This window comes from Rhamphochromis sp. 'chilingali', assembly GCF_963969265.1.
Source record: "Rhamphochromis sp. 'chilingali' genome assembly, chromosome: 6".
Taxonomy (NCBI): domain Eukaryota; kingdom Metazoa; phylum Chordata; class Actinopteri; order Cichliformes; family Cichlidae; genus Rhamphochromis; species Rhamphochromis sp. 'chilingali'.
The window spans coordinates 6,687,418-6,705,450 of NC_137933.1; the positions used below are offsets into that span (position 1 = coordinate 6,687,418).

At 40.4% G+C, this 18,033-nt stretch overlaps 2 protein-coding genes across 4 annotated transcripts in view; both read left to right on the forward strand.

Moving 5' to 3' along the window:
• gch1 (GTP cyclohydrolase 1) overlaps positions 1-12,754 on the forward strand; it is a 145,306-nt gene extending 132,552 nt beyond the window's left edge. The window contains exon 7 of the mRNA XM_080885906.1: positions 12,740-12,754. The gene's annotated coding sequence lies outside the window, so the exon portion shown is untranslated. The remainder of the gene's footprint in view (positions 1-12,739) is intronic.
• pacsin3 (protein kinase C and casein kinase substrate in neurons 3) overlaps positions 1-18,033 on the forward strand; it is a 36,124-nt gene extending 18,091 nt beyond the window's left edge. For all 3 annotated transcript variants that reach the window (XM_080885904.1, XM_080885903.1, XM_080885905.1), the window contains 7 exons: positions 2,174-2,409; positions 3,191-3,346; positions 4,488-4,663; positions 6,180-6,300; positions 10,542-10,684; positions 14,012-14,172; positions 16,520-18,033. In XM_080885904.1, coding sequence (XP_080742030.1) covers positions 2,174-2,409; positions 3,191-3,346; positions 4,488-4,663; positions 6,180-6,300; positions 10,542-10,684; positions 14,012-14,172; positions 16,520-16,635 — 1,109 coding nt within the window. In that variant the 3' untranslated portion in view covers positions 16,636-18,033. The remainder of the gene's footprint in view (positions 1-2,173; positions 2,410-3,190; positions 3,347-4,487; positions 4,664-6,179; positions 6,301-10,541; positions 10,685-14,011; positions 14,173-16,519) is intronic.

Sequence of the window (18,033 nt, forward strand, 5' to 3'; positions counted from 1 at the left end):
CATGAAACCATAAAGCTGCACTTTCTTTTTGCCTTATAGTCTGATTTGTCATAACTTCTCCGTTTTGTGGTAAGCTTTTATTTGGCTGTCACTTGTTCACCCTGACCTGTCTTATTTGGCTCAGCAGAACTGAAATGCTTTTACACGCGCACTCACATAAGCTCAACGATTCTCTGCGCGATCAACCTCTCACATGTTTAAGCTTGCTGCGGGAGATTTCACTTGTCATGTTTGCATAGTAAGCTAACGATTAATAAGACGATGTCAGAGGAATTGGTGCACAAATTATCATCACTCACAGATCAGTGCTGTCGCTCTCTATACACAGTTCGCACGATTGCAAAGTGAAAGCAAAAAAACAAGCGCAAATTCAAACGCGACTTCAATATGTCACATATTGACAGTGGCTCACCGATGCCAATGACATAATTACCCAGCTACATTTCTGAAAGAATGCAAAAGCATTGACATATATTTTTCCTACAATAGCCCGACGGGCAGGGAAGAGATAGATTTTGGTAGCCCGACTGAAAAAATCGCTAGCTCCGGGACGTCGGGCTAGCGATATTGCAAGCCCTGTATCTGATTGAGGAATCACTCATCTTTGGAAAAGAGAGTTTATCACAGAGAAATGGCTCTTTCCAAAATAAAAGCTATACTATCCGCTTCTTCTGGGCTATATTCTCAGCAGCATAAGGAGAATCATGTGCTAACAGCTGTCTAAATGACTCGGCTAAAGTTAGTAGCATGCTTGTTGTTTTTGTCTTTGCAGTAGGATGATGTCGGTGTAAATGTGCAGTCATATTCGTTGTGTTCCCACTAGTGCTTTCAGGTTAATCTCGTTGAAATGACCTTAACGCCACAACACGGCAAATCTCCGTTAACGAGCTACCGCCGATCGCTCCGTGCATGGGGCTAGACGGCCAACACGTTAACGAGCTAACTGCGCTAACACACTAGTTCACACCAATGTAATTGAGCATTGCATGGCACATCCAACATACTGTTTTACTTTAGTCCATGACTCGCTTACCTTCAGGGTCATACGTCACATGAAAACCAAAATAATTCCAAACGCCAGATCTGAATGAGGGTCAATTTGCCTGTTGCAAGGAGAGCTTAACTTCTGTCTCGCTAGCCTGTGCTCTTCCTTCTGACTATGCTGTCTGTGTGGAGCGCTCAGTGGATCTGCGCTCGACAGTGCAGCCTAGGCGGAGTAGTCGAACACAGATTCACTGAGCGCTCCACACAGACAGCATCGTCAGAAGGAAAATTGATAAAATAAATTACAAATGTTGTATTGTTCGATACATATGCGTACCGAACCGAAAGCACTGTATCGAACGGTTCAATATCGATACGAATATTGTTGCACCCCTATATATATATATATATATATATATATATATATATATATATATATATATATATATATATATATATATATATATATATATATATATATATATATATATATATATATTCGGTTCCGAATGACAGCAATATCAGGAAGAAGGAACACGAGAAGCTGGAGAAATACCAAGGGCTCAGAGAAGAGCTCGAGAGGATGTGGAGGGTGAAGGTAACGGTGGTCCCCGTGGTAATCGGAGCACTAGGTGCGGTGACTCCCAAGCTAGGCGAGTGGCTCCAGCAGATCCCGGGAATAACATCGGAGATCTCTGTCCAGAAGAGCGCAGTCCTGGGAACAGCTAAGATACTGCGCAGGACCCTCAAGCTCCCAGGCCTCTGGTAGAGGACCCGAGCTTGAAGGATAAACCGCCCGCAGGGGCGTGCTGGGTGTTTTTTTTTATATACACACACACACACACACACACACACACACACACACACACACACACAGGAATTGCAAATGTGACATTTATGATATAAATGGGATATGTTTGGGATTTCTATTTAAATATGACCAAGATGATAATTTAGCTGGCTAAATTTTTTACAAGTTAATATTTTGTTCATCATCTAATAAATTAAGTCATCCATCTTTAATTTGGTAGCAAAGCTCACGATGTTTATGGAAATCCCCATCAAAATATCCACAGGCGAAGTTTCACAACACTGACCTACAATTAATTTTGTAAACATGTAGACAAATGGGGACGAGTGATTTTTATTTAGTGATAACCTGAAGGGGCGCTTTCTCACGTTTATTTAGGGCCCCAGTATGGTACACTGGAGAAGGCTTGGCATGCCTTCATGCAAGCGGCTGACCGACTCAGCGAGCTGCACATGGAGCTGCGGGAGCAGCTGGCGGGTGAGGACAGCGAGAAAGTACGCAGCTGGCAAAAAGAGGCCTTCCACAAGCAAATGATGGGAGGTTTCAGAGAGACGAAGGACGCGGATGATGGCTTCCGCAAAGCTCAGAAGCCCTGGGTCCGTAAGCTGAAGGAGGTGAGGGCGGCCTCAGTAGATTTTCTGACGTTGGTCTGTAGGGCAGTCTGCATCAGTGAGTGGCTGCAGTACACACTAATGGGATTTAATGGAGATGACGTGACTGTAGTGAATACTTGCAAATGGCCAGTGTCTACAAAGTTGTCGTTGAAAGGTTTCTTTTAATAAAAACAAAAGCCAGCAACTGTCTACACATCCTCTTAGCAAATGTCACACATGAAGTTGCTTTATGCTACAGTCACACTATGGAAAACTGGAGACTGTGGCGCAGACACAATTATTGTGACAGTGTGACTTGTAGTCTTGTTAAAATATTTGCATGAAAAACGGGGATCTCACAGCCACTTGCCATCTTCACAGTGACCATTGTGCATCAGGACCGAGATAAAATAGTGGAATCAGTCCACTATAAGTTTGGGACTACTGCAGACCCTCATAGACTGGAATTTAGCAATTCCTCAACAAAAAGTGACATAATTGGACTTAAATGCGAAATGGCAAAGTAAGTGCTTCTTTTGACTATAGTGTCGGTGAATAAACTTCCCTCCTTCTTTTTCCTTTTATAAGATTGTCGTATAAGATAACACAGTGGTTGAATGCAGCTATTACGTCATAGGTGATTGTATTTGAGGTAATATTATCACAGTTGTTGGATGGATGTGAGTGAGTCTGATATTACATCTGATGTGTCAATGAGGAGAGACGGGTACATTTTTGGAAAAAATTGAAGTTTAGTCTTTACTGAGTTTATAGCAAGTGTTTAACACGTGCGTGTGTCCAGGTGGAGTCAACTAAGAAGAGTTACCATCAGGCCAGGAAAGAGGAGTGGACGGCGGCTAACAGGGAGGCGCACGCCAAGGCTGACCCGACCAAGTCACAAGAGGAAGTTCGCAAGTACACAACCCGGGTGGAGCGCTGCAACCAGGACACCGAGAAAGTACGATGCACACACACGTGAACACGTACATATAAACAGAGTCCCATACATAGCTCCTCTTGTACCAGTCTGGGTGTGTCTGACTCCAGAAAAACATACCTGTGTATGTTTTTTAACTTTGAAACATGACCGGACTTGTCTCCTCGACTTTCCACTTGTAACAAACCCAACGGTTGAGGAGTAGCTCCAGGACCCGGAGAGGGAAATGATCAACCAAACAACAAAAAAACGAAGGAAATCCTGAGACGTGTTCATTTAGTACGCACAGCGTTGTCAGGCAGCCAAGGACCTCTTGAGCAATGTTGATCTCAACAAGGAAATGAAATCCAATATCATTACTCATTCACAGCTTGAAGAAAAATACATCCAAAAAAGCCTTCAGTCTTCAATCACTTGTCTCAACCAGTCTCAGCGCCCCGTGTTGGTATCTGCTATGTTTAATCACTGCACACTTTATGTAATCATTAAGATATTTAAACATTTTATTCAGTGGGTTCTTACAAGAGTTCACAGAAGAAGAAGACAGTCTTATTATGGTGGGTTCTAGTCAACAGCATGTTATCAGTGTAAATAATACTTACTAATGATGGAGAGCTGTTCATACTGTGTGCATAATAAAAAGAAACTCCCAGAATTCAGTTGGTCACTCTTGCACTCTTGACATTAAGTATTATTCGAAGTCTCTTAGATAAATCCGGAAATATGGAAAAGTTGAGTTCTTTTGTCACTTTGAATATTTTTTTTATTACAGGAGAGGTAAACACCCTGTTCAGTTGTTCTTGTAGTTTGCTTTAGGATTTTAATTCATCTGAACTACACTGGAAGCTGATTTAAATCCATAAATAAAATAATGTTAGATAAAATAAATTCACTTAAATGATTGAACAAAAAATGCAATTCTGAATAAAGCTTGAAATGTCTCATTATTAAAATAGAATAAAACTACAACGAGCTTTATAGCTGCTTTCCAAAGGTTTTTATTCTGCTCTTTGGAACAGACAGTCTTGCACATATACTCGAAGCATGCAAGGCACATGCACCTGAGTAAGACCATGAAGTGTAATTGAAATGGTGCATTTAACAAAACACACATTGGTGTACTACTACGCAGTAGCTCAGTGTGTGTGTGTGTTTACGGCAGGTAAAGGAGCGCTACTCCAAGGCCTTGGAGGAGCTGAACCGCTGTAACCCCCGCTACATGGAGGACATGGAGCAGGTGTTCGACTTAACTCAGGAGGCTGAGCGCAAGAGGCTGTGTTTCTTTAAAGATGTCCTGCTCGACATCCATACACACCTTGACCTATCCTCCAAAGACAGGTAAGGAAAAATCCACATGCTTGTATTTATTTATCCAAAATTACGTGGATCACGAATCAAGCGATCCATGACTCACAGCGAAGGCATGCAGAGCTGCGAAGGCACGGATGTCGGTCTGAACATGTGCGTATGTACACAGGGGTTAATGGGAAAACTTGCTGTTGTCCATTAACTGTTGACCTCATATTTTATTTAAACAAGCAACTTTACCAATAATGGTTACCATGGCAAAGTCCAGCCAACTCTGTCCAAATATTGAGCAAATTAACCCTTGAAGAAACTGCTCTTTTGAAGAGCAGTTTCTCACTGTGTGAACGTATTTTTTTTTAAACTCTGAGAGACTTCCTCTGGTATCCATGTATTTATTCCAGAGCACTGATATATATGTGTATATAAAACATTACTTAAGAAAGATTTGAGGAGTCGGAATGATCAAATAAAAAGCCTGAACACGTGTTTCTTTGGTCCCACAGTGAGCATGTTTCCTGCAGCTACAATAAATATGAAATTGTATAATATCATATAACTCACAGCCTTTACAGTATGCTTTCGTTTAAGCCTTTAGTGTTATGTCAGTTAGAGGCTGCAGACCACGTTGGATGATGAGTTAATTTATAAAGGACCAATGGGAATACTTTTTCACCCACCTCCTCCATGTGACACTAGTCAGTAAGGCTTTAAACATGGTGGGATAATATTCAACTACTGGTGCAAAATGTGTGTTCACTAGATGGTTCGTCCTGGCACATATTACAGAGAGTGGAAAGAAAATCCCCCCAAAAAACCATGTTCCATCTCTGTGATAAGTTTGAGATCCTTTAAAAAAAAATAAAAATTAAAAAACACTTTGAGAGTGTGTCGGGGGGGGGGGGGAAAGCTGCCCTCTTACCAGCTGTTCCTTTGGAAGATTGGATGTAGATGAAGAGATGTTGTTGTTTTTTTTTTTTTTTCTTCATGTTATATCTGAGTGTATACAAACCAGCTCAGTGCTGATGAAGCTGATTAGAAAGTATGCAGCGTGTCTTATCTCAAATCCCACCTTTAAATGACGGCTCTAGGGTTCTCGATGCCCAGCCCTGTGAGTAAACAGGACCTATCAGGAACCTGCTACTGTAAATTCAAAATGCACTGTGTCGATTTTAATTCTCTCCATGTTCAACCAGCAAGTACAATCTGTTGTTTTCTTTGACAACTGCTTCCTGCTTCAATAAGTAATCTTTTATGACTTTAGAAGATCCCCAACTTGGAAACCTGTCTTTTCCTGATGAATAGAATTCAACTTTATTGTCATTGCACATGCACAGGTACAGGGCAACGAAATGCAGTTTGCATCCATCCAGAAGTGCTTGGATGCAAACTGCATTTCGTTGCCCTGTACCTGTGCAGCATGAAGCAGGGTTAATGACAAGCGTCCCTAAGCATGCGTTACAGGTTGCAAAGTCAGATGAAAGATGGTCTGCAGATTGATGACAGAGTGTCAATCAATGTGATTATTCACTCCCTTTCTGTCCATTAGCTTCAAAGCCTTGTACCAGGACCTGGGCCAGACCATTCGTGCAGCCAACGAAACTGAAGACCTCAGATGGTGGAGGAACACCCACGGACCGGGCATGAGCATGAACTGGCCCCAGTTTGAGGTGTGAAAACACAAACTCTGTTCACCCTGTCGCGCATGAATTATTTTGTTTTGCTTTGTTTTTTTCTGTGCAGTCATCTACATCTGTGTGTGCGTTATCCGTGCTGTCGGAACGTAAATCTGTTGAAACGGTCACATTCAACAGGACTTGACCTCAGTTTGGTTAAATACTCATTATGTAAATATTGTAAATCATTAACTTTGAGTTTGAGGACTCCATTTAAAGTTGAGGAAATGATTCTTTTAGGGGTTGTTAAAGGACATTGTAGTGATTTGCATTGAATTCCCGAGGAGATGGAAACATGACTCTGTGTGTTTTAGGGGACGGACTGAATATTAAGCAGGGTTCCAGTGAAAGCCTCATTTTGTGACTGAAAGCTGAGTGGGGTTAGGAATGTCGAACACACACACACACACACACACACACACACACACACACACACACACACACACACACACACACACACACACAGATTAGTTGCTAGTGGAATGGAACTTGCACCTCAGTGCTGCAGACAGGACCAATAAATACAAATATTTACATATGGAAAAACACAAACAACAGTGCAAATGATTGTTGTGCAGGAATTCAGATTAGAGTCTCAGGATTCTGTAGTCTGCTTAGCATATGTGACAAAATTGTTTTTTTTTGTTTGTTTGTTTGTTTGTTTGTTTGTTTTTAATGAAACTACCGTTTCATGTAAATTCTTTTTCAAAAAACAATAACCTAAAGGAAACTTTCTGAGTTTTTGTTTAATTTGCACAGCCAGGGTTACATGTCCAAAATTTTCTCCATGGTCCTGGGGTTTTGGCGTGAATTAAAGAAACTACGTACACTGTGTTTTCCCAGGCATGTTGTTTTTTCCCTTGGGATACTGTAATATTCTGCATTCGTCCATAATAGTTACATTGTAAGAAAGGTAGATTAGCGTATTCTACAATACCCTAATTATAGAATATGATTCTTATCATACAAAGGAGAACCATCATTTGGAGTATTTTAGTGGAAATGAAACAGTTACTCATTATTCCTTTCTTTTAAAAATAGAGTATATACCAATAAGACATAAAATTGTGTGGGTCCTTTTTTTTTTTTCTGCCAAAGTAGCCCTGAAGGCGAGCAGTGGTATCTGCACCAAGATGTTAATAACAGATCCTGTTGTCCTGTAAGTTTTGAGGTTAGCCTCCATGGATCGTATAGTTTTGTCCAGCACATCCCACAGATCACCAATGGGACTGAGATCTGGGGAATTTGGAGGCCAAGTAAACACCTTAAACTCATTGTTGTGCTTCTCAAACCATTCCTGAACCATTTTTGCTTTGTGGCAGAGTGCAGTATCCTGCTGAAAGAAGCCATCGGGGAATATTGTTTCCATAAAAGGCTGTAGATGCTCTGCAGCAATGCTTAGGTAGGTGGTACATGTGAAAGTAACATCCTTATGGATGGCAGGACCCAAGGTTTCCCAGCAGAACATTGTCCAAAGCATCACACTGCCTCTGCCAGCTTGCCTTCTTCACATACTGAATCCTGGTGCCAGGTGTTTCTCAGAACGAACATTAACTTTTGTGTCTTGGATTAGACCACATGGGCCGACCTTCCGGTCATACATCCATCCACCACTGTTTCTTTCTTGGACCACTTTTGATGGATACTAACTCCTGAAGACTGAGAACACACCATAAGAGCTGCAGTTTTGGAGATGCTGACCCAGTCATCTAGCCATCACAATTTAGTCCTTCTCAAACTCACTCAAATCCTTGTCCATTTTTCTTCTAACACTCAACTTTGAGGAAAAAATATTCACTTGTTCCCTAAAGTATCCCACCCACCAACAGGTGCCATGGTAAAGAGATAACCACTGTGATTCACTTCACCTGTCTTTGCTTGTAATGTTTTGTTTTTTCTTTCTTTGAAAACTGACAGCTGTTACCAGTTTTAGCAGTATTGTTAGAAGTGTAATTATTTTTAGGTACTGCAATATGCATTGCAAATTTAGGAGTGTAGGGCAACTGCACTTGAAGTCGGTAGTCTGTATGATGAAGTGCTCGCCAAGTTTGGTTTCAAGAAGTCCTTTTATCTCGCTGTTTAAAACACAAAAGAGAGAAACAGTGACTTCTTACATGTCTCCAGAATGTTACATATTGCGTACTTCCCCACCGTCTTTGCTGTCTGCTCCTGAGTCACACATTGTAAATGTTGTACTGTCCTATTTTCTCTCTGTGCGTGGTTCGGCAGAGCCTCTTCTTACATTATCTGGATTCTTGCCTCTCATCCTCCACCTTTATTTCTGGCAGCCGCACACTGCCCCGCTATGTTTGCTGTTCCAGACCTGGAGCTTTGAATTTCAAATTATAGAAAAGACTACATGTAACATGCGAACAACACAGTTACTTAAAGTCTGACAGATTTTTGGATGATCTCAAATCCATTTGTTTGATCAAACATACTTTAGCTTTTCTCTGAAGTATGTTTTTTGTTTTGGTTAATAAAAACTGAAGCATCGTTACTGCTTTAGTAGAGACGTTCGAGTGGTAGCACACAGCTGAAGATGGTTTAGTCTGAGAGCTGCCAGAGCTGGTAATTGTAAAGTACATCGGCTGTGCTGCTTGACATCTGCTGGACGTCTGTCTGTCCTGGTGGAGGGATCTCTCCACTTTCCTTATATAGATTTGTTTTTCTCAGTTCCTAGGTTTTGCACACATGCACATTTTCAGCGTTATCAATGAGTCTGATCTTTGGATTCTGCATTTTAAGATTATTAAGTTAACATTATTGCAGTGATGACAAAGTAAACACTTTTTTTTTGTTTTTTACCTTCCTCAGTTATTCTTTGCAAAAAGTAAGCAAGTGGAAGATCCTGGCAGGGATAAGTGTCTTTTCTGTCCTCTGAGGAATCTCCTGGCATTCCCACAGTGCCGCTGACATGCGAACAGAGAGCCTTTGTCCCAACACACACACACATGTCTGAACTTGCGAGGACTTTCAGTTAACTATATTCATTCATAACTCCAAGCACGATTCCCCCACTGCGTAAAGATCAGGCGAGGAGGAGCTGTACGATGGCCTCACTTGACGGGAAACTTATACACAGCACTTGTCAAGAAGTCTAATTATATCTGTGGTATCTCACTGAACACACACCTCCTGCTGATCAAGGTTCCTCTGAAGAGAGCTAATACTAACAAGTCTATCCCCAGCTGCCTACGCCTGCAAGCAGCACCCTGCTATTACATGATAGTGCGTTAGGTCTGGGTGTGATCTAAAGATTGACAGGGCTTCATGTTGAAACTTATGAATTGGTTTGGTTTTTTTTTGTTTTTTTTTTTAAGAGTGCGCTTTGTTCAGATTTGGTTTCACATTTAAAACTCTCAGGTGTTTTGTGTTGTGATTATATTTTCATATAGCTTTGTGTCTCTATGTGGTTTTCATTGTTCTTGCTCATTTATATTCGACTGTAAAACTACAATATATAATTGTCTGTATTTTAAAACTTGGGTGATAAGTGTTAAGAACATGACATCAACACTAATGAGGCACTTCTGGACTTCAAAGACAATAATTTTTTTAAATCTCTTAGGTCCATTAAAAATCGGAGAGTCTCTGATACGGCATCTTTAATATGAATATTTGTCAGTTTCAGCAGCTCTCTGATTCCCTTTGAGTTTAGCACTGTGGGTTTGACAAAAGAAAAGGCGTTATCTTCAGATCTCATGTTCTTTAGCAGTTTTTGAATTGAAACGGTCAACAACGTGCAACAATGACAAGTAGTACCATGTAATGTCAAAAATTTGCTGCATCTTGGGTAACGTTATCAGTGACACAAAGCACCGGTGCTGTTGTCGTATCCTTCCACGGATCTTTAGCTGTTATTTGACGCGCTTCTTACAGAATCTGAAGAGAAACGCATTTTGGATGAAGTCTTAACAAGTGTTGTAACACACAGCACTGCTGATCTCGTCTACGTCTTTGGTTTGACTTTGCAAAACCAAACCATTTGCATATCCGTGCATCCATAACACTGCAGTGTAGCACATTTTCTTTCATTTAAATCATCATCCTTTCTTTAACTGAATGCAACAGCAGCATACTTTAAAGGCCTAGCTCTGGCTTTTGTTGACTCCCGTGGATGCATCAACAGAGTGTTCATTAAACTTGTGTCACTTATGTCGACATAAACTGATAAAGAGACAAAGACCTGAGTCAGTGTAAGCTTAAGTAAATGACTGTGTGTCTGTGTGCAGGAGTGGTCTCCAGAGGCAAGTCGCTCCATCAGCAAGAGGATGCACAGTGGAAACTCTGAGGAGAACGTGGTGACCCTCACCAACATCGTCTCCTCTGCTGGAGACAATGTCCCACCGAGTCCCATTACCCTGGACACCAGCAGGTAGGAGGACACTGTGGACATGATGTTGGAGTTTATGTTATCATAAACTCCAACATCTGTGCTCTGTTGAGAAGCTATCTGTGGAGATAATTGCGCTTGACTCACAAAGCAGTATACGTAATCTTTTAACCTCCTATAGTCGAAATGTCTACTCACAGACCATAAAGCTGAACCTGGTGGTGAGGTGAATCCATGAAATGGGAGTGAAATATTCCATGTGAAAAAAAGGCCAAGTACAGCATGCACTTAGCAGTTGCTGACTAACCAATAAATTATTATTGGTATGACCTCTGACGGAATCAATACTCCCTTTTTTTTCTTTTTTTTTTAAACTTTGCAACAAATAAACCCCAGAGATGACAGGAAACAATTTGGCTTTATGAAAACTATCCATGATACAGGAGACTTGGTTAAAAATCAAATGTGCAGGTTCTGATGGCCAAATACGATAATAGCAGCGGTAATATTTCTAAAATGTGATTTTTGGGATGTGCTTTATATGTTGTGCTTTCAATTTTTTTTCCCCCAATATCTCCAAATCTCAACCACAGTTGCTTCAAGGTGCTTTATATTGTAAGTTAAAGACCCTTCAATAACATAGAAAAAAACCCAACAATCAGCTGACCCTGATGAGCAAGCACTTGGCAACAGTAGGAAGGAAAAACTCCCTTTGTAACAGTATGAAACCTCTGACAAAACCAGGGACTAGTTAAGTAGTTCTTGCTTTTCATTTTTCTACTGAATAGCTGCAGATACTAGGGCTGGGCTGTATCATACCGTTCACGGTAATACCGGTGTAATTTTGGGCAACGATAGGAAAATGAAATATCGCGATAGAATATGGGTAAAACGCGCATGCGCAGTGCCTTTTGTTTACATACGCACATGGCGGCGACGCAGAATGAGAAGAGCGAAAGCAGATCGTTGAATGAAACGGATGAACCAGAACTGGTTTGTAAAAATGCTGCAACTTCAGTGGTGTGGAACTGGTTTGGCTTGCGTCCGTCAGATACACAACAAAGCACTATTTTTGGTAGAGCATGCTAGCGGGACGTCGTTATTACCGTGTTGTTTGGAAAATACGGCACACTTAAAATCAATCCTTTGATTTTTCTGAAAGTCGACAGTGCGCCTTATAATCCCGTGTGCCTTATGTATGAATTCTGGTTGTGTTTACTGACCTCGAAATGATTTTATGTCGTACACGGCGCTTGAAAAATCTTTCAAATGTTTTAGTACGAAGCCGCACCGCTTGATGGATTGTCGGAGCATTACGGCTATTGTAGGCAGGAGCCTCGCAGAGTGATACGTACTGTGCTTCAACATAATATTACTGTATTGTGTGTGTATAACCTCTTTTTAAGTTTTGTGGATATTATACATAGTTATGCTGAGGATATGTCAGCCAGTTTCCACTGGAAATGCCTTTTGGTTAAACTGTCAGCAAGGAATTTGCATTTGCACTGTTAAATTTTTATATAACTTTAATGCACATAAACAGCTGCTTGTTTAAGTGAAAATACATTGATGGGGTTTTTTGCACTAATAAAGTTGTGGAGTTGTAAAGTATTTTGTCTAGTGTCAATTATATCGTCAGTTATATCGTTATCGCAAATTTGATAAATATTTTTGGTCATATCGCCCTGCTCTAGCAGATACATTTCCACATCTGCCCTGTCTGCAGGAGTCCCCACATGAGAGGGATTGTAATCACTTCTGTGATCTGACCACATATGCAGCGAAGTGCAAATTAAGTGTCTTAAATTTCATTTGCCGTTTACCTCGCTACACGTGCTTGCAACTGGAACAAAATAACAATACAGTAATTTTTTAGAGATTTTTCCACCTGAACATAAAGAGCTTGTGTTTGCTGTGCACATGCACATGAATACACAGCATCAATACATAACAAACACACTTCTTGATTTTTTTTTTTTTTTTTAAGAAAATTTTAAAGAGAGAGCTGTGCTTGTTGGTTTTGTGAAGTTTTAAAATGGAATGTTGTGGGCTGTTGATTGCAGACTAAACACAAGACTACAATTATGTCTCTCACAGGTGTGTGTGTGTGTGTGTGTGTGTGTGTGTGTGTGTGTGTGTGTGTGTGTCAGAGACGGAGGTAGAAGACAGCATGTGGTTTACTTTCCTTGTTACCTTGTAGTCACCCTGAGGAGTTAACATCCTGTACATAGATGACACTCTTAATTAGTAGCTAGAACTGTGTGTGTGTGTGCGCATACACGTGTATTGCTCATGTTGCGAGGACATAAATGTGGTTTTTGTTTTTGTTTTGTTTTTGTTTGTTTTTTTTAAATACAGTCACATACTGGGGACACGCAACCCCGACCTCACCCACCGTTTGGGGACAGGTCAACATGTAAAGCAATACAGTTAGGAGTGAATGCTTGGCCTTGGAAATTCATTTAATTTGGTGTGATGTCTCAAAGGTGGAAACATGACGGTGTGAATGTCACAGGACAGCCATGTTTCCTTAAAAGAATTGCAAACCTGCTCATCTTTATGTACTCCATAATGGGTTTGTTTGTTTGTTTGTTTGTTTGTTTGTTTGTTTGTTTGTTTGTTTGTTTGTTTGTTTGTTTGTTTGTTTGTTTGTTTGTTTTTTGAAAAAGAAAAAGTGAGAAAGAGAGAAAAGAAAAATCTATATCAGTACTACAAATCTAGTTGGACTACAGTACCACATATATGTATTTTTTGGTGTCTTAAGACAAGCATAAAGAGATTTTTTTTTTTTTTAATTTTAATTAACAGGGAAGGCTCCTAACCACTTTGCTTTGAGCTCTGTTCTTTCCAGTGTAGCTGTTATTGCTGCTGTCATTTGAAGGGATGTAGTACAGAGCAACAAAGAGGGAAGTAAGAGTCACAATTTTTTATTTATTTTTAGCCATCCTTCCCACTTTCTAATAATAACACTGGTGTAATGTCCATTTGGTAAGCTGAGACATCACTGGACTAGATAGTTGGGTATTCTACAAGTCTACATGTGTGTGCAGGCGTGTGTGTTTCTATAACATACATACATTTTACATCTGTATGTGGTGCTTTTCAAGCTCAGACTTCTGTGAGCCTGACATTTCCACGCGCTACTCTTCCCTTTATATCTGTGATGATAAAAGCGGTGTTTCCCAGGAGATGCCGTGCAGCTGAAACACCTCAATTCAGTCATGTGATGTAAGCCAGGAAAATGGGGAAACTCAAAATGGGAAAATTTGCCTATTACCAACTTATGTCTGTGGAAATGTTCGTGTTATTTTTGGCAAATGGAAAAGTTCAAGCTTGACTTTTAACGCCTCTATCCCTCTTCTCTCACAGGGTGAAAGATTATTCATCAGACTGGTCAGATGATGAAAGTCCAAAGAAGGTGGCGGTAAATGGCGTCGGGGAGGAGGAAGAAGAGCAGGTAGAGGGAGTGCGAGTCAAAGCACTCTATGATTACACGGGCCAGGAAGCCGATGAGCTCAGCTTTAAAGCAGGTATTAACCCCTACTAATGCTTTTTAGTTGGAAGGCATCACAGAGAAGAGTGCTGGTATTTACAGTTTTTATTTAATTAAAAGTTTAGTTTTTCTGCCTTGATGCCTCATCTTAAGAACTACATACATACTCGTGTCAAACATGTTGTTCCAGACAAGATGTTTGACACTGATCCTCAAATGCAGTAAGAGTGTAATACAGAGTGGTGCATAAACACACACACACATTACATCTTACTTTTTTGGAACTGATAAAACTAATGCATGAACGACTCCATCTAAGTTTCCACAGAAAGAAGTATACATGCATACTTCTCTGAGCATAAGAGGGTAGATTTGTGCTACTCTCTTCCATGTTTCTGTGGCTTCAGTTGGATCGTCATTACAAAAGTTGTATGTACAAAGCTTGCTGAAAGCACTCACATATCTCTGGATACTGGAAATGAAAACATTCAGGCTTTTGTTTGTTTGGGTTTTTTTTTTTTTAATTAGACTTAATGAACCCCACAGGAATGCTTTTATTTTGTAGAACAATTACCTTTTCCAGCTTTCACGTGAAAATAAAACGCTCAGCTTTTTGCCTACATGCATCTAAATATTAACAGTGCATTACTGTAGCTTTTCAGTGACTAATCTGGTTGTAATTGTAAGGTCTGGTAAGCTGAGTAAAGCCAAATGCCCAAAAAAGAAACGACTAATGTAAATGAAGAGGAAATAAAATAATGAATATCAAAATATTGAGTTGATAGTTAATGGATGTGTGCTTCTGTTTGTTTGATTTGTTTTAAGTTAATTGATTTGAAAGGAATACTTCAGGGTCAGTGACGCAGGAAGTGGTCGAAAAATATCACCAGACCAGTTGGCAAGTAAAAGGTGCTTGTTGTTGCTAGATGAAACTAGCTGTAAAAAGGCATACAGTGCTACAGCAAAAATCTCCTTGTCATTTCTTTGGCTGGTAGCAGGTTGCTGCTGTCATTAGTCATTTGTATGGGAGACGCCAACCACTCTTCCCAGCAGCTATGAAACTGAAGAGTTTGCTGCTAACTGGGAATGGAGAACATTCACCTTCAAAGTAAAAAGTTCTGCCTTTTCAAACATGTAGTCCAACCTTTACTTTGAAGGGAAATGTTTTCTGCCAACCTGCCTACTCGTTGGCAAATACATTTTTCCTTAGTGACCAGAAGTTGTCGGAGGGGTTGCAACTGCTCTCTAGGTCAATTTGACTGAGGCTACCTGTGTGTACCGTGTATCCTCAGGGGTTGAACATTAATTATTTTTATATTTAAAGCAACTCCACAGAAAATGTTTGGGAGAAAGCCTCACAGCGGGGGTGTAACAAATCTTGCTGCGTCCCTCCTCCTCTTTACACTCCTCGCAGTCAAGAGGGAAGAAGCTGCTGTATACCAGACAAATGGTACTCCGTTTAGTATAGAGGATAAATAATGGACATAATCAAAAGAAAGAAGGGGACGGACAAAAAGACCCCCAAAATTAATATGTAGGTATATAATATATCTCCAAAATCTGAACATGAATTCACTGGAAAATTCCTAAACTTAAAAGAAAATCGTGTACTGCAAGTTGACATTGAATAAGAAACATAAGAAATTTACAAATCTGTAAAGCACATCTGCAAATATTTGGAGGACAAACACAAAAAGTTTCTTTTCTTTCTTTTTTTTTCTTCTTCTTCTTTTTTTTTTATTTTGGTCTTTTCCAGTGGCAACCCCCCCCCCCCCCCCCCCCCCCCCACATTCTGCTGCAGGTGCAGAAATGAGAAAAATTGAGATGAAGCTTAACGTGTTGTTAAACATAACAGAGGTTTAAAGCTGCTGTGGTGTATAGTAACTCTCACCAAGCTAACGGGACTTGATGGGACCACTGAGCTTAACCCAGCTCAGCTCAGCTGTGTAGGGAGGTTTTTATTTCCATGAAAGATTCGTCCCCGACTTTTGGGGGAGTCAGAGCCAGCCTGTTTGTATCGCACAAGCGAACTTCCAAGAGCTTTTTACTGAACACATTACAACATACAATAAAGTGAAAAAATACACAAAACCTTTAAATTCCATTAGAAGGCACAATTACAGAAAATTGATGTGCTGGGGAAAGATCCTGCGTTACTGCACTTCTGTAAATCCTGTACTGTAGATCAGAATCACAGCTGTGGAGAGCCATAAGGGTCTTCACAGCTGTGGAAACGGGAGATTTTACCTTCCTGTCTTTAACTTGTTTTAAACAGGAGGCCAAAGTCCTGCGTTTTGCTTGTATTTTGCAGGCGTATCCAGTCAGTATCCAATTATTCATTTAAATGAACGTGACTAAAGCCAAACTGACTCTCATCCTTCCAGGGGAGGAGCTACTGAAGCTGGGAGAAGAGGACGAGCAGGGTTGGTGTAAAGGACAGCTGAGCAATGGCCAGATTGGCCTCTACCCTGCCAACTACGTGCACGTCATTGCGTCCTGATGGCCCCCCCTCTATGGCCACCCAATAGCAACGCTGCAATCAAGATACCAGGACTAATTAAAAGGTGTTAGTGCTGAACAGTAGACCCGCCTTTTTTGAAAACAGCCTGGGTTGTTTTGTTGTTTTTTTTGTTGCTGACTGTAAAAAAAAAAAGAAAAAAAAGAAAAGAAAATGTAAGCATGTTTTTGTAAATTCAACCAGTGCAAAAGTTTCCTTATTCGTGATGGATTGTTCAATCAACAAGACGTCAGCGGCACAGTCGATTGGTAGAAGCTTTAGCTTCAGGCAGAGAAGCATCGAGAGGCTTGCCAAACAAACTGTAAACATGCATGTTTGTTCTGTCATATCTTTGTTTTCTAAAGGGATGTTTTATTGGACAACACACGTTTAGTCCAAAAAGAATAAGACTGGGTGGAGATGAGGTGAGCAGCAGCCATTACAGCTGGCTCACTCACAAGATTTCAGTGTAGGTTTTGAGTTTTCTTGGATCCAGCATCCAGGGGCCATCACCAGGAACTCCACAGCTTTCTCTGCTCAGCTGTGGTGACTGCTGCTGTTTCAAATGACAAAACCCAGTTAAACACTGACTGTGCCTTAGTCGATAAGGTCTGAAATATACAGCGCCACCCTACTGTCTGACTGAATTGCACCCTGGATATGTGCAGCACCGCGCTACTCTGATCGAGGAATTGCAGCCTGCAAATGCGCGACGCTGCCCGGCTTTCTGAGTGAGAGATTACAGCTGTCTGCTGTATAATGGGCTCATGGCCTCCTTCTAAACATGGAAAAAACCTTTAAAACTTCGGATACATTACAGTAAATTTAATTATGCAGGCAGCACTTGATTGGCTTTCATTTAGCTTGATATTTGTGGGCTTTGGTTACTTTTTAGACACTTTTTTTTTATGTGACAGCTGTTTTTTTTTTTTTTTTTTTTTGGTTTGTTTGTTTTTTTTTTCATATTAAGTCACGCGAGTTTGCAGATAAACAGTTGCCGCCCCCTGATTAATCATTAGACAGATCAAAGCAGTAACGTCGACTGTTACCTCTGGGTCTTTTTAATCTATACATGTTTTTTTGTTGCTAGTCTGATTTGCTATGCTGGGATCACAATGCAAAATCATCTGACACATAAAAACAAAAAAGTAATAAGTTAATTTTTTTTTCTTTTATTATGTCAGGTTTGGGGGTTTTTCATGTTTAAATTTGTGTCTTACATACAAGGAAGTCTCTTCTTTCCCTGTTAATCTTATCCCTGCTACAGCTAACCCACATAGATGCTAAAATAGAAGATATTAGATCTACTACATTGGTCTGTGGATTCTTTCTTTTTCTTTCCATAATTGTAACATATACATATACAGTACTTACAGGGAGAAGCAACAATAAAAAGCTTTC